Below are 14,028 nucleotides of genomic sequence, written 5' to 3' on the forward strand. Positions count from 1 at the left end.
TGTGTGTGTTTGTGCGTGAGTCAGTCAGTGTGCGTGTGTGTGTGTCAGTAAGTTGTGTGTGTCAGTCAGTATGTGGGAGGTGATGTGAGTGGAGCGCCGGTGAGGGGAGCACCGGGGAGGGGAGGTGAGTGTGATGGGGGTGTAGGAGGTGTGTGTGTGTGTATACCCGGCGTTGGCCGGAGGCAGGGAGGGGGGCGTGAAAGGCAGGGGGAGTGAGCACCGGGGAGGGGAGTCAGCGCCGGAGAGGGAGGTGAGTGTGATGGGGGGGAGGAGAGGTGTGTGTATACCCGGCGTTGCCCGGAGGCAGGGGGGGGGGGCGTCAAAGGGAGGGGGGGTGCGTCAAAGGGAGGGGAGGGCGTCAAAGGGAGGGGGGGTGGCGTCAAAGGGAGGGGGGGGTGGCGTCAAAGGGAGGGGGGGGGTGGCGTCAAAGGGAGGGGGGGGTGGCGTCAAAGGGAGGGGGGGGTGGCGTCAAAGGGAGGGGGTGGGGTGGCGTCAAAGGGAGGGGGGGGTGGCGTCAAAGGGAGGGGGGGGTGGCGTCAAAGGGAGGGGGGGGGGGGTGGCGTCAAAGGGAGGGGGGGGTGGCGTCAAAGGGAGGGGGGGGGGTGGCGTCAAAGGGAGGGGGGGGGTGGCGTCAAAGGGGGGGGTGGCGTCAAAGGGAGGGGGGGGTGGCGTCAAAGGGAGGGGGGGGGGTGGCGTCAAAGGGAGGGGGGGGGGTGCCGTCAAAGGGAGGGGGGGGTGGTGTCAAAGGCATGGATTCCTCCCCCTGCATTTCCTCACCTGGCAGCATTAAGTCCCTGCCGCCCTCCTCCTGCTCCTCGGGGATGTTGAGCCGTAGAGAGCGTGCTCTTGGAGGTGGGGTGAAAGGGGGGGGGGAGAAGTGGGGGAGCGACACACGCGACACCTACCTGTACTTCCGGGCGCCGCCATCTTCTCACTGGGCGGCGCAAGGGAGGAAGGGGGTCCTTCCGGGCGCCGCCATCTGTTCCAGTTGGAGCGTCGGCGTGGAGGGAGAGAGGTGAGTTGTAGTGCCGAGGGAGAGAGGTGAGTTGTAGCGCCGAGGGGGAGAGGTGAGTTGGAGAGAGACCCGGCGTTGGCCGTGAGTTAAATTTCCAGCTCCCTTCTCTCTCCCTCTTTCTCCGTGTTCCCCAGAGGGGAGGGACGAACAGTGGACAGGAGGGGGGAGACGAACAGTGGACAGGAGGGGGGGGACGAACAGTGGACAGAAGGGGGTGGGGACGGACAGTGGACAGGAGGGACAGACAGTGGACAGGAGGGACGGGCAGTGTACAGGAGGGACGGGCAGTGGACAGGAGGGACGGGCAGTGGACAGGAGTGGGGGGGCAGTGGACAGGAGTGGGGGGGCAGTGGACAGGAGGGGGGGGCAGTGGACAGGAGGGGGGGGCAGTGGACAGGAGGGGGGGGCAGTGGACAGGAGTGGGGGGGCAGTGGACAGGAGTGGGGGGGCAGTGGACAGGAGTGGGGGGGCAGTGGACAGGAGTGGGGGGGCAGTGTACAGGAGTGGGGGGGCAGTGGACAGGAGTGGGGAGGCAGTGGACAGGAGTGGGGGGGCAGTGGACAGGAAGGGGGGGGGCAGTGGACAGGAAGGGGGGGGCAGTGGACAGGAGGGGGGGGGCAGTGGACAGGAGGGGGGGGCAGTGGACAGGAGGGGGGGCAGTGGACAGGACGGGGGGGGCAGTGGACAGGAGGGGGGGGCAGTGGACAGGAGGGGGGGGCAGTGGACAGGAGGGGGGGGCAGTGGACAGGAGGGGGGGGCAGTGGACAGGAGGGGGGGGGGCAGTGGACAGGAGGGGGGGGGCAGTGGACAGGAGGGGGGGGCAGTGGACAGGAGGGGGGGGGGCAGTGGACAGGAGGGGGGGGGCAGTGGACAGGAGGGGGGGGGCAGTGGACAGGAGGGGGGGGGCAGTGGACAGGAGGGGGGGGGCAGTGGACAGGAGGGGGGGGGGCAGTGGACAGGAGGGGGGGGGCAGTGGACAGGAGGGGGGGGCAGTGGACAGGAGGGGGGGCAGTGGACAGGAGGGGGGGGGCAGTGGACAGGAGGGGGGGGGCAGTGGACAGGAGGGGGGGGCAGTGGATAGTGACACACACACACACACACACACACACACACACACACACACACACACACACACGTGTCTCAGTTGATGCGCCCTTTCTCAGTTCCGTTTGGCGCCAGAGGTGGGGGAGCGACACCTACCTGTACTTCCGGGCGCCGCCATCGTCTGACTCGGCGCCGCGAGGGAGGAAGGGTGTCTTTCCAGGCGCCGCCATCTTAGGCGCCGCGTGGCAGCTGCCTGTTCCCCCGCCGGGAGGGGGAGAGGTGATTTGGAGCGGGGAGAGGTGATTTGGACCGGGGAGGGGGAGAGGTGATTTGGACCGGGGAGGGGGAGAGGTGATTTGGACCGGGGAGGGGGAGAGGTGATTTGGACCGGGGAGGGGGAGAGGTGATTTGGACCTGGGAGAGGTGATTTGGAGAGGTGATTTGGAGCGGGGAGGGGGGAGAGGTGATGCCGCTGGGGAGGGGGGAGAGGTGATGCCGCTGGGGAGGGGGGAGAGGTGATGCCGCTGGCGAGGGGGAAATGTGATTTGGAGCCGGGAGGGGGGAGAGGTGATTTGGAGCGGGGAGGGGGAGAGGTGATGCCGCTGGGGAGGGGGGAGAGGTGATGCCGCTGGGGAGGGGGGACAGGTGATGCCGCTGGGGAGGGGGGAGAGGTGAGAGGTGATGCCGCTGGGGAAGGGGGGGGGTGATGCCGCTGGGGAGGGGGGAGAGGTGATGCCGCTGGGGAGGGGGGAGAGGTGAGAGGTGATGCCGCTGGGGAGGGGGGAGAGGTGAGAGGTGATGCCGCTGGGGAGGGGGGAGAGGTGAGAGGTGATGCCGCTGGGGAGGGGGGAGAGGTGAGAGGTGATGCCGCTGGGGAGGGGGGAGAGGTGAGAGGTGATGCCGCTGGGGAAGGGGGGGGGGTGATGCCGCTGGGGAGGGGGGACAGGTGATGCCGCTGGGGAGGGGGGAGAGGTGATGCCGCTGGGGAGGGGGGAGAGGTGAGAGGTGATGCCGCTGGGGAGGGGGGAGAGGTGAGAGGTGATGCCGCTGGGGAGGGGGGAGAGGTGAGAGGTGATGCCGCTGGGGAGGGGGGAGAGGTGAGAGGTGATGCCGCTGGGGAGGGGGGAGAGGTGAGAGGTGATGCCGCTGGGGAGGGGGGAGAGGTGAGAGGTGATGCCGCTGGGGAGGGGGGAGAGGTGAGAGGTGATGCCGCTGGGGAGGGGGGAGAGGTGATGCCGCTGGGGAGGGGGGAGAGGTGATGCCGCTGGGGAGGGGGGAGAGGTGATGCCGCTGGGGAGGGGGGAGAGGTGATGCCGCTGGGGAGGGGGAAAGGTGATTTGGAGCCGGGAGGGGGGAGAGGTGATTTGGGGAGGGGGAGAGGTGTGTTGGAGCGGGGAGGGGGAGGTGTGTGTGTGTGTGTGTGTGTGTGTGTGTGTGTGTGTGTGTGTGTGTGTGTGTGTGTGTTGGCAGTTGCAGTTGGGTGACGTCACACACAGCAATCTGATTGGCCAGAGGCTGAGGACCAATCAGATTCACCGCAGATAGCACTAACCTCACTAACCATTCGATTTTATATATTAAGATGAATATTAAGGTAGAGCTGTGATGACCTTCTCCTACTTGACAGAATATAGACACGCTGCTGTGGATCCCTAAAAAGAATAGACCTAGAGAGTCGTATAACCATCCAGTCATTAAATTCACTGAAGTATTTGGGATACCTGGGAGAAAACATGGCATATGTCTCGAACAAATTAATTGTGCATCTTTAAACAGCAGCAAGACGTACAATAGCACTTAAATAGAAGCAGGCGAATGTACCATCTATCGGGTCTTCCAGGAAGAAGTTCGTCATGTTCTGGAAATGGAAGAACATTAGTGCACTCAGGAACAGCTCTATGGTTACATTTGAGAAGGTCTGGAGTCCTGGATAAGGGCCTTAGCAGAAGATATATCGGCAATGTTAGATACACAAATGGAAAGACATTAAGGGAACAGATGCAGGTCCTTAAAAATCCTAAGGCTATTAACCAAATTCTATTGAAGTCACCGAGAAATAATTGTGACTGCTATTGTCTCTTGCCTCCCCCTCATACTTTTTATTTTATCACTGTAATTATTATTATTATTATTTTATTGTGTATTTATGTACGTTGGTTGTTCTATTATCCTTTACCCACCCTGTTTTGTTTTCTGTACCCATCCCCCACCCTCAGCATAATCTAAAATTGTTTGGGGGGGTGGGGGGAGAATACAAATAAAGTTGATTGTTGCTTTAAAGTGAGACTGTGCGGCTCTGCCAGGACCTTCCTGCTCTCTGTATACTTACAATTGGAGGAAACGCACTGCTGCGAATTCTGCCACTTCTGCTTCAGATCAGACAGCTCCTTTGCCTGTTTCTCTGCATTCCACCTGCTCTGTGTCAGATCGGTTCGGGCCCGGGTCAGGCTGATATGTGTGTCTGTCAGGGAGCGGTCTTTCTTGACCAGGTTGGCCTCAGTGGTCTTTAATTTGTTCTGTGTAGTAGCGAGTGATGACTGTGTCCTTCTGAGGGTGTCCTCTGCGCTTTGCCTCCGTTGCACTTCCTGGCTCAGATCACTCTGACACCTACAGTACAGTATAAATTGTCATGGGAAGATTGGAGGTGGGACTAATGGATCAATACATAATACTTGAGGATATCAATCAAGTATATCAAAACTAAGCGGTTATTCAATTCGCTGGGTAATTATATATTTTTCTTCTAACAAATGTGTTATTAGCACATAATAATTAAAATAGTAATAATAATATAGTGATTAGAATAGCTACTTTTACTGCTGTATTGACAGACAGCCTATGCAGGACAGTACTGATAATGTGCAGGAAAAGGCTCTACCCACAACATTTAATCATTGCATTTTAGGAGATCCGGCTTAAGAACGGGACATCGATAGGGAATGAGCTGGAAGACGATGTCTTAGGGAACAGATATTAAAACAATGATGTACAGATGATGTACAGGTGCAGCCAGTTCAATCTCCAACCTGCCCCAGCTGTGTTCATGACCACACACAGAGCAATCACAGCCCAGTGCAGGGCAGGGGGAATGGCCCGTCAAGATCAGCACAGCGGGGGTCCCTGTGTCTGAATGTGACTCCCGCTGTGTGAATCCTACCGGGGGGCTCCTGTCTGTAAGAGACGCGCAGGGAGCTGAATCAGTCACTCTCCCTGCGCGCCTCTAACAGGCTTCTATTTTATTTTAATAAGATATTATTAAAGCAGGTGGCCTCCGGAGCTGAACCGCATTAATTTCAGCCCTGGGGCCGCCCTGCTTCCATACAGTACAGCTCATTCATATATATACTGTACAGAGAAAATACAACTAACGTTAAATAGTAGTTAAATAGAGAAGGAGCCGCGCCGTGAGTAACGACACTGACTGGCACTGAGTGTGGAGCAGGGGAACCTGGGAGAAGGAGCGGCTCAGTGAGTAAAGACACTGACTGGCACTGAGTGTGAAGCAGGGGAGCCTGGGAGAAGGAGCGGCTCAGTGAGTAAAGACACTGACTGGCACTGAGTGTGAAGCAGGGGAACCTGGGAGAAGGAGCGGCTCAGTGAGTACAGACACTGACTGGCACTGAGTGTGAGGCAGGGGAGCCTGGGAGAAGGAGCGGCTCAGTGAGTAAAGACACTGACTGGCACTGAGTGTGAAGCAGGGGAACCTGGGAGAAGGAGCGGCTCAGTGAGTAAAGACACTGACTGGCACTGAGTGTGAAGCAGGGGAACCTGGGAGAGGGAGCGGCTCAGTGAGTAACGACACTGATTGGCACTGAGTGTGGAGCAGGGGAACCTGGGAGAAGGAGCGGCTCCGTGAGTAACGACACTGACTGGCACTGAGTGTGAAGCAGGGGAACCTGGGAGAAGCAGCGGCTCCGTGAGTAACGACACTGACTGGCACTGAGTGTGAAGCAGGGGAGCCTGGGAGAAGGAGCGGCTCCGTGAGTAATGACACTGACTGGCACTGAGTGTGAAGCAGGGGAACCTGGGAGAAGGAGCGGCTCAGTGAGTAACGACACTGACTGGCACTGAGTGTGAAGCAGGGGAGCCTGGGAGAAGGAGCGGCTCCGTGAGTAATGACACTGACTGGCACTGAGTGTGAAGCAGGGGAACCTGGTTCAATTCCCGGTGTCGGCTCCTTGTGACCTTGGGCAAGTCACTTTATCTCCCTGTGCCTCGGGCACCAAAAACATAGATTGCAAGCTCCACGGGGCAGGCACCTGTGCCTGCAAAATGTCTCTGTAAAGCGCTACGTATAACTAGCAGCGCTATACAAGAACATGTTATAATTATTATTATTATCTTTCAATTTCTGTTTTCCAAGAGCTTTCCAAGAGCCAAACACACAAACCTGGTCACATTATTAAGACAAAAAGAACAGAAATACAAGTGCGCAGCTAGTATACTCTATTGTGCAATATAAAATTAACCCATTAGACACCTTTGTGATAATAAAATTAGAATCAACCTCTAAGTTGTAAGTGGGCGTCTGCAGCTATATGTGAGGAGTGACTCAACACCCCCGGAACAGCTGAAACACAGAGAAAACAAAAGTGCAGACGCACATAGTGAAGTATGTTCCAAAATAAATATTTATATTATGATGGTAAGATATCTGCGTACATCAGATCACAAAACAATAGGCATTTCATGTACAATGACATGTGTTACCCGGCACCGCAACGACCACGGGATCAGTTGATGTCCACAATTCCTTCTCTAGGGAGATCTTCGCATGGAGACACCCAGCCGCGGCACTCGAGAAGCCCTCCGCTCGCCTCTCTGCGTCTGGGTAGATCGCCCTCAGACGTCAGGACCGTTGGTACCGCCGCCAGACTCGTTCCTCAAGAGTCCCGTATGTATTTGCGGCCGGCCGTAAAGTGAGAATGGCCGTAAAGTGAGCTATTACGTCACTCCGAATCATGCAAGGCAATCTCAAAGTCTCAAAGTTGCTTCGGCACACAGACTGTGATAAGATGTACCGTATGGGCTATATAATTATCCAACGCGTTTCGTAGCCTCAGGGATAATTTAATTATGAATTCAAGGATATATATATACCCTATACTCACATTTGATAGGTCTGATTAGATAGCACACCGCACCAATCAAATCTAAAGGAGACAGAGTCACACAGATGTGTGAATAATTAAGACCCAAGTCTTATTAAGAGATTAACCCATGTGGTATCGAATTAACCCTATCAAGTGTGTTGAAGTACATGTGAAACCTAGATAATACACTTTTATTAATATAACAACAATACCACATTTTAATAAAAAACAATAAACAATAAAAAACTGTCAATATAAAATATATTGAGCATATGGCTCTGAAATAAAACAAACAATCAGTTAGTAAATATATAGGAGAACATATCAGATTGTTTAAAGTTGACCTAATCATGATCATACATACTACAAATTTCAAGGCAAAACACAGGAAATCGACCATAAAGACACGTTATTAATTTAGTATAGACACCATATATCTATATTTTCATTTAGACTATTAATGCCCACGGTTTCAAGATTTTATATCCAGAATGTCTCTTGAATAGAGACATCCTTTAACCTATCACCTCCTCGTCTATTCCGAGGGACATATTTAATCCCTTTGAATGTCAGGGATGATGTATCCTTCTTATGGTGAGTAGAGTAATGGCGACTTACGCTATGAGTCTGTAGGGCATTTTTAATATTTCTCACATGTTCTTGAATGCAGAGTTTAAGACTACGCTTTGTGCGGCCTACGTACTGCAGGCCGCAAGGACATTCTAATAAGTACACTACATGGCTTGTATTACAGTTTATAAAGTCAGTAATGTCATAAGATTTTAAATTATTACATGACTTAAATGTTTTTCTTTCAGGATGAAGGAATCTACATATAGAACATTTTCCACGTGGGAAATTCCCCACTGGACTAGGACCAAGCCAAGTTTTTCCAGATTTGTGATCCACACGTTTCCCAATATCACTTGGGGCTAAAGCATCTTTTAAACTCCGTGCCTTCCTATAGATGAATTTAGGGAAAAGGCTAATGTGACCACTTAAAATCGGATCAGTAGATAAGATACCCCAATGTTTTTTAATAACTCCCTCTATCTGTTTATGCATGGAGTTATAATTGGTAATAAATGGAACCTCTGTTTTACCACCAGTCTTATCAGTTTTTGTCTTCTTTTTAGGTATTAATCAATATTTCTAACGATACGATCAATATTTCTAACTTTCTCCAATTCTAACATCAGTTTTTTATAGTCGTATCCCCGCTCCATAAATCTCAGAAAGAGACATTGTGCTTGTTTCTCAAAGTCAGTTTCATTACTGCAATTCCTCTTAACTCTCATAAATTGACCTCCAGGTATGTTACTTATCCAAGATTTCTTATGGTTACTGGAGGCCAATAAAAGATTATTCGTATCGACTTTCTTGAAGAAAGTGGTTGTGTTTACACCTCTTTCCTGGTCGTTGCGGTGTTGTGGCTGTTGCGGTGCCGGGTAACACATGTCATTGTACATGAAATGCCTATTTTATTGTGATCTGATATACGCAGATATCTTACCATCATAATATATATATTTATTTTGGAACATACTTCACTATGTGCGTCTGCGCTTTTGTTTTCTCTGTGTTTCAGCTGGTCACATTATTGCCTTTTGTTGCTGCCTATGTTATTTTGTGCGGGCAGAGATGATTATGCACCTTTTGTACCTTTGTTGCCATGAAGTTGGATATATAAACGTATCATACAGTCGTTCCTTCATACTATTTATTCACTAGGTTGATTAATTGACTATATATATATTACTATGCAATGTTACATTTCCATGTGACTGTATTGTGACGGTGAGGGGGTAACCAGGCTCACTAATAAAGGGACTTTCAAAGGTCTCTGAGGGAGGCTAGTGGGCTACCAGCTTGTGGTGCCACTCAGTCTGCCCTAGGTCCGTACTTCAAAGTCACAGATGCTGCCACTGGTGTTAAAGCCATTTGGGCAGGATGGTTGGGTTGAGTACCCTCGTCCGGGACATAATGCCAGCCATCGCGGGCAGCATTTGCCTTCCCAGACTTGTAGGCACCTAACCCAGCAGGTGGCTTCTGAATACCAAGTGGCTAGCGTGATAAACTCACGCATGCCCTTGTTGCATTCAGAAGATCCGCTTGCCTGGCTTTGGACGACTGGCAGCCCTCTAATTGGTTGGTGAATAGTTCCCCGGCTCGGATTGGTTGTAGTATTTCATGAATGAATCTGAAATACTATAAGAAACCTAGCAGCCAATCCGGACCTCAGATTCTAAGCGCCAAGACAGCAGCGTCAGATTTGAACTGACCAAAGGACGCTCTGTGAGAAACAGACGCGAGCCGGCTTCAGAAATTTCAAGGCAAGACATTTTCTAAGCCCCACTTTTCGGGGCCAAGTTCTCAGAATAGAATGTAGCGGTCGCGGCTGGAACTACAAGCCGAAAAGAGTACCAGGACATTTGGTACTCACTCCCGATCAAGGGATTTCAGCTCCTCCAGAATGGAAAGAGCGGTGGCGTCAGGAACTGCGCGCCGAGATCAGTTACGGGACTTTTCAGGATTAGTCCCGGTCATCTGACAGACTTTGTAAATACTTTGTTCTCTGCGCTATTTCACCTAGGAAAGGTTAGTTTTGTATCCCAGACCCCCCAGTAAGTGTGTTTTCTTCTGTATAATTGTAGCCCACTGTGTGTACGTCTGTTTCTAAGGAAAAATTGCAATTTGTTTTACTTCTTGGTTTTGCTCAGTGATATGATCCCGGTATAAAGGTGTAAATTCCTGTTCTCCTGTGACATGTATAGTGTATATTACTATGCAATGTAACATTTCCCTGTTATTAGTGTATATATATTACTATGCAACGTTACATTTCCCTGTTACTACTGTATATATATTACTATGCAACGTTACATTTCCCTGGGAATGTATATATTACTCTGCAATGTAACATTTCCCTGTGACTAAATTACCTTCCCAGCTGACCATCTTTGTCTCTCAGTGTGTCCCTTTCTTTCCTGAGATCTTCTTGGTATCCCTGTGAGGCGAATTCTAGCACATTCTTCTGCTCCTTTGTGTTTTCCAACTCTTCGTAAGTTGTTTCCAACTGTTCCTGGCTTTTATTCAGAGAGTTCCTGGTCTGCTCCAGTTCAGCCCGGGTCTTTCTCAGCATTTCCTCAATTACCCCATATGCCGCCTCGTTCATGTGAATATTGTTAGATAAACTGTCATTCAGGGCTCCATGCTCTTCTCTTAGATGTTCCAGTAGGGCAGTAGTGCTATCACGATGCTGGGACACCAAGGACACTGGCAGTCACACAGATACAAGACCAACAGTAAGTACCAGGGCCCTAACTCCTCTAACTCATCAACAAACCCCAATACATCTGTAAAACCTTCCAACACATTCCCTGATGAACCTTTGTTACCTGATAACACTTATACCTCCCACTATAAATATCATCCCTCTTTATTCTGATAACCCAATAATAAGTACTGAATACTGTCCTGAATCCTCCTCCAACAACCAACCACTGATCTCTTGATAATCAGCATAACCTCTAATATCCCATTAACTTTTTCCCTTATTAAGAATCGCTTTTTTATATATAATCCATTTGACTTCTCATATTAATTGTAAGATCTCTTCATTAATAGACAGTAGACAACTCTAATAATTATTATTATTTACGTCCCCTTATACTTAATACAGCTCAACACCTTATAACGCTGTGCTTGGGGTCCAAAGAATCACATCGCGTTATAAGTGGATCGCGTTAGAAATAATGTACAAGTGTATGCATTGTACAATAAAGTATTTAAGATCCCAATAATCGTGGTGTAAAGTATTCATAAATACGAAAATTGGGAGCTGCGCTTGCATCGTGTTATAAGCGGATTCGCGTTGTAACGGGGTTGAGCTGTACTAATTGATCACATGGACTTGTGTATAGTAAGCCCGCACTTCCTTACTGAAGAATACCATTATAACTATAGGCCGCCTTGCAATGATTCACACACCGGTACACTTTGTGATGGAAATGCAGGTGGTACTCACAGCGCACTGATAGTCCGATGGTGACAGCCAGCAAAAGGAGGCAGATGAGCAGTAAAAACGCAGTGCGGTACTGACAGCAGACAGCTGATAAATCTAAAAACAAAGCACGATGTGTATCAAAATCAGTCTCCCGTCCCTGTTTAAAAATTAGGGCAAAGGTAGAGCAAAAACACTGCAATCGATTTATCAATAAATAGGATTATCAGAAAATGCATTTGGATATTTTTGCCTTTATAAGTCTGGTGCAATATTTTTAATATCTATTTATCTACCTACCCGTCTTTAGCATTTATCTGAAGATGTACAGTAGGCAGACTTATTGTTTTCAGGACCGTGACGGGGCACGAGATTACAGCCGTGTGGGCACCTTGTTCCCGAGGGCTCGCCCACGGGCCAGCCATGGACAGCTAGACAAATTATTTGTGGGCAGTATGTGTCCACCAGATGGCGCACTAGATATTTTTTTTCCATGTCTGCGTTGGACCTGATGAAAACTTCACGTTTCTATACAATATACAATGTAACAATGTCACTAGAAAGGGCCAGAAACCCTTTATAGCAGCAGATTGTACGAGAGAATTAGACTTGTCAGAATATGAAGGACCTCAGTTACAATGAGGAGGTGTGTTGGAAACCTCTTACTTTGCACATGTTTGCTGAAAGTATTTGCAGGGGAAGGTGTCACCATCTCTCTTTGGTCTCTCAGTTCATTCAAATTTTCATACGTAACCTCCCATTCTTCTACCTCCTGGGAAACGTCTGCAATAAGGAAGAGATTCATTAAATAGTCTGCCTTTTTATAATAAATCCACATAGCAGACTGAAAGAGCAATGATTAGTGTGTGATTACATGTGAGGGCTGAGAGCAAACTGAAAGAGCACACACAGACAATGATTAATGTGCGATTACATGCGAGGGTAGAAAGCAGACTGAAAGAGCACACACAGACAATGATTAATGTGCGATTACATGTGTGATTACGTGTTAGGCAGAGAGCAGACAGAAAGAGCACACACAGACAATGATTAGTGTGTGATTACATGCGAGTGCAGAGAGCAGACTGAAAGAGCACACACAGACAATGATTAGTGTGTGATTACATGCGAGGGCAGAGAGCAGACAGAAAGAGCACACACAGACACTGATTAGTGTGTGATTACATGTGAGGGTAGAGAGCAGACTGAAAGAGCACACACAGACACTGATTAGTGTGTGATTACATGTGAGGGTAGAGAGCAGACTGAAAGATCACACGCAGACAATGATTAGTGTGTAATTACATGCGAGGGCAGAGAGCAGACAGAAAGAGCACACACAGACAATGATTAGTGTGTGATTACATGTGAGGGTAGAGAGCAGACTGAAAGAGCACACGCAGACAATGATTAATGTGTGATTACATGTGAGGGCAGAGAGCAGACTGAAAGAGCACACACAGACAATGATTAGTGTGTGATTACATGTGAGGGTAGAGAGCAGACTGAAAGAGCACACGCAGACAATGATTAATGTGTGATTACATGTGAGGGCAGAGAGCAGACTGAAAGAGCACACACAGACAATGATTAGTGTGTGATTACATGTGAGGCAGAGAGCAGACTGAAAGACCACACACAGACAATGATTAATGTGCGATTACATGCGAGGGCAGAGAGCAGACTGAAAGAGCACACACAGACAATGATTATTAATGTGTGATTACATGTGAGGGCAGAGAGCAGACTGAAAGAGCACACACAGACAATGATTAGTGTGTGATTACATGCGAGGGCAGAGAGCAGACTGAAAGAGCACACACAGACAATGATTAATGTGTGATTACGTGTGAGGGTAGAGAGCAGACTGAAAGAGCACACACAGACAATGATTAGTGTGTGATTACATGTGAGGGCAGAGAGCAGACTGAAAGAGCACACGCAGACAATGATTAGTGTGTGATTACATGTGATAGCAGAGAGCAGACTGAAAGAGCACACGCAGACAATGATTAATGTGTGATTACATGTGAGGGTAGAGAGCAGACTGAAAGAGCACACACAGATAATAATTAATGTGTGATTACATGTGAGGGTAGAGAGCAGACTGAAAGAGCACACGCAGATAATGATTAATGTGTGATTACATGCGAGGGCAGAGAGCATACTGAAAGAGCACACGCAGACAATGATTAGTGTGTGATTACATGTGAGGGTAGAGAGCAGACTGAAAGAGCACACACTGACAATAATTAATGTGTGATTACATGTGAGGGCAGAGAGCAAACTGAAAGAGCACACGCAGATAATTATTAATGTGTGATTACATGCGAGGGCAGAGAGCAGACTGAAAGAGCACACACAGACAATGATTAATGTGTGATTACATGCGAGGGCAGAGAGCAGACTGAAAGAGCATACACAGACAATGATTAATGTGTGATTACGTGTTAGGCAGAGAGCAGACTGAAAGAGCACACACAGACAATGATTAATGTGCGATTACATGTGAGGGCAAAGAGCAGACTGAAAGAGCACACACAGACAATGATTAATGTGCGATTACATGTGAGGGCAAAGAGCAGACTGAAAGAGCACACACAGAAAATGATTAATGTGTGATTACATGCGAGGGCAGAGAGCAGACTGAAAGAGCACACACAGACAATGATTAATGTGCGATTACATGCGAGGGCAGAGAGCAGACTGAAAGAGCATACACGGACAATGATTAATGTGTGATTACATGTGAGACAGAGAGCAGCCTGAAAGAGCACACACAGACAATGATTAATGTGTGATTACATGCGAGGGCAGAGAGCAGCCTGAAAGAGCACACGCAGACAATGATTAATGTGTGATTACATGTGAGG

General features: G+C 49.4%; 1 protein-coding gene across 1 annotated transcript; it reads right to left on the minus strand.

Annotated features, from left to right (window-relative positions):
- Window positions 1-3,696: 3,696 nt before the first annotated feature.
- Window positions 3,697-11,468, minus strand: LOC142472365 (uncharacterized). Its single transcript, XM_075579444.1, has 5 exons — window positions 11,456-11,468; window positions 11,180-11,272; window positions 10,095-10,428; window positions 4,389-4,666; window positions 3,697-3,917 (listed from the first exon to the last, which is right to left on the minus strand). Coding segments are annotated over exons 1-5 (720 nt in total). The 3' UTR covers window positions 3,697-3,915.
- Between the last annotated feature and the right edge of the window lie 2,560 nt (window positions 11,469-14,028).

This window comes from Ascaphus truei, chromosome 1, assembly GCF_040206685.1.
Source record: "Ascaphus truei isolate aAscTru1 chromosome 1, aAscTru1.hap1, whole genome shotgun sequence".
NCBI classification, from domain to species: domain Eukaryota; kingdom Metazoa; phylum Chordata; class Amphibia; order Anura; family Ascaphidae; genus Ascaphus; species Ascaphus truei.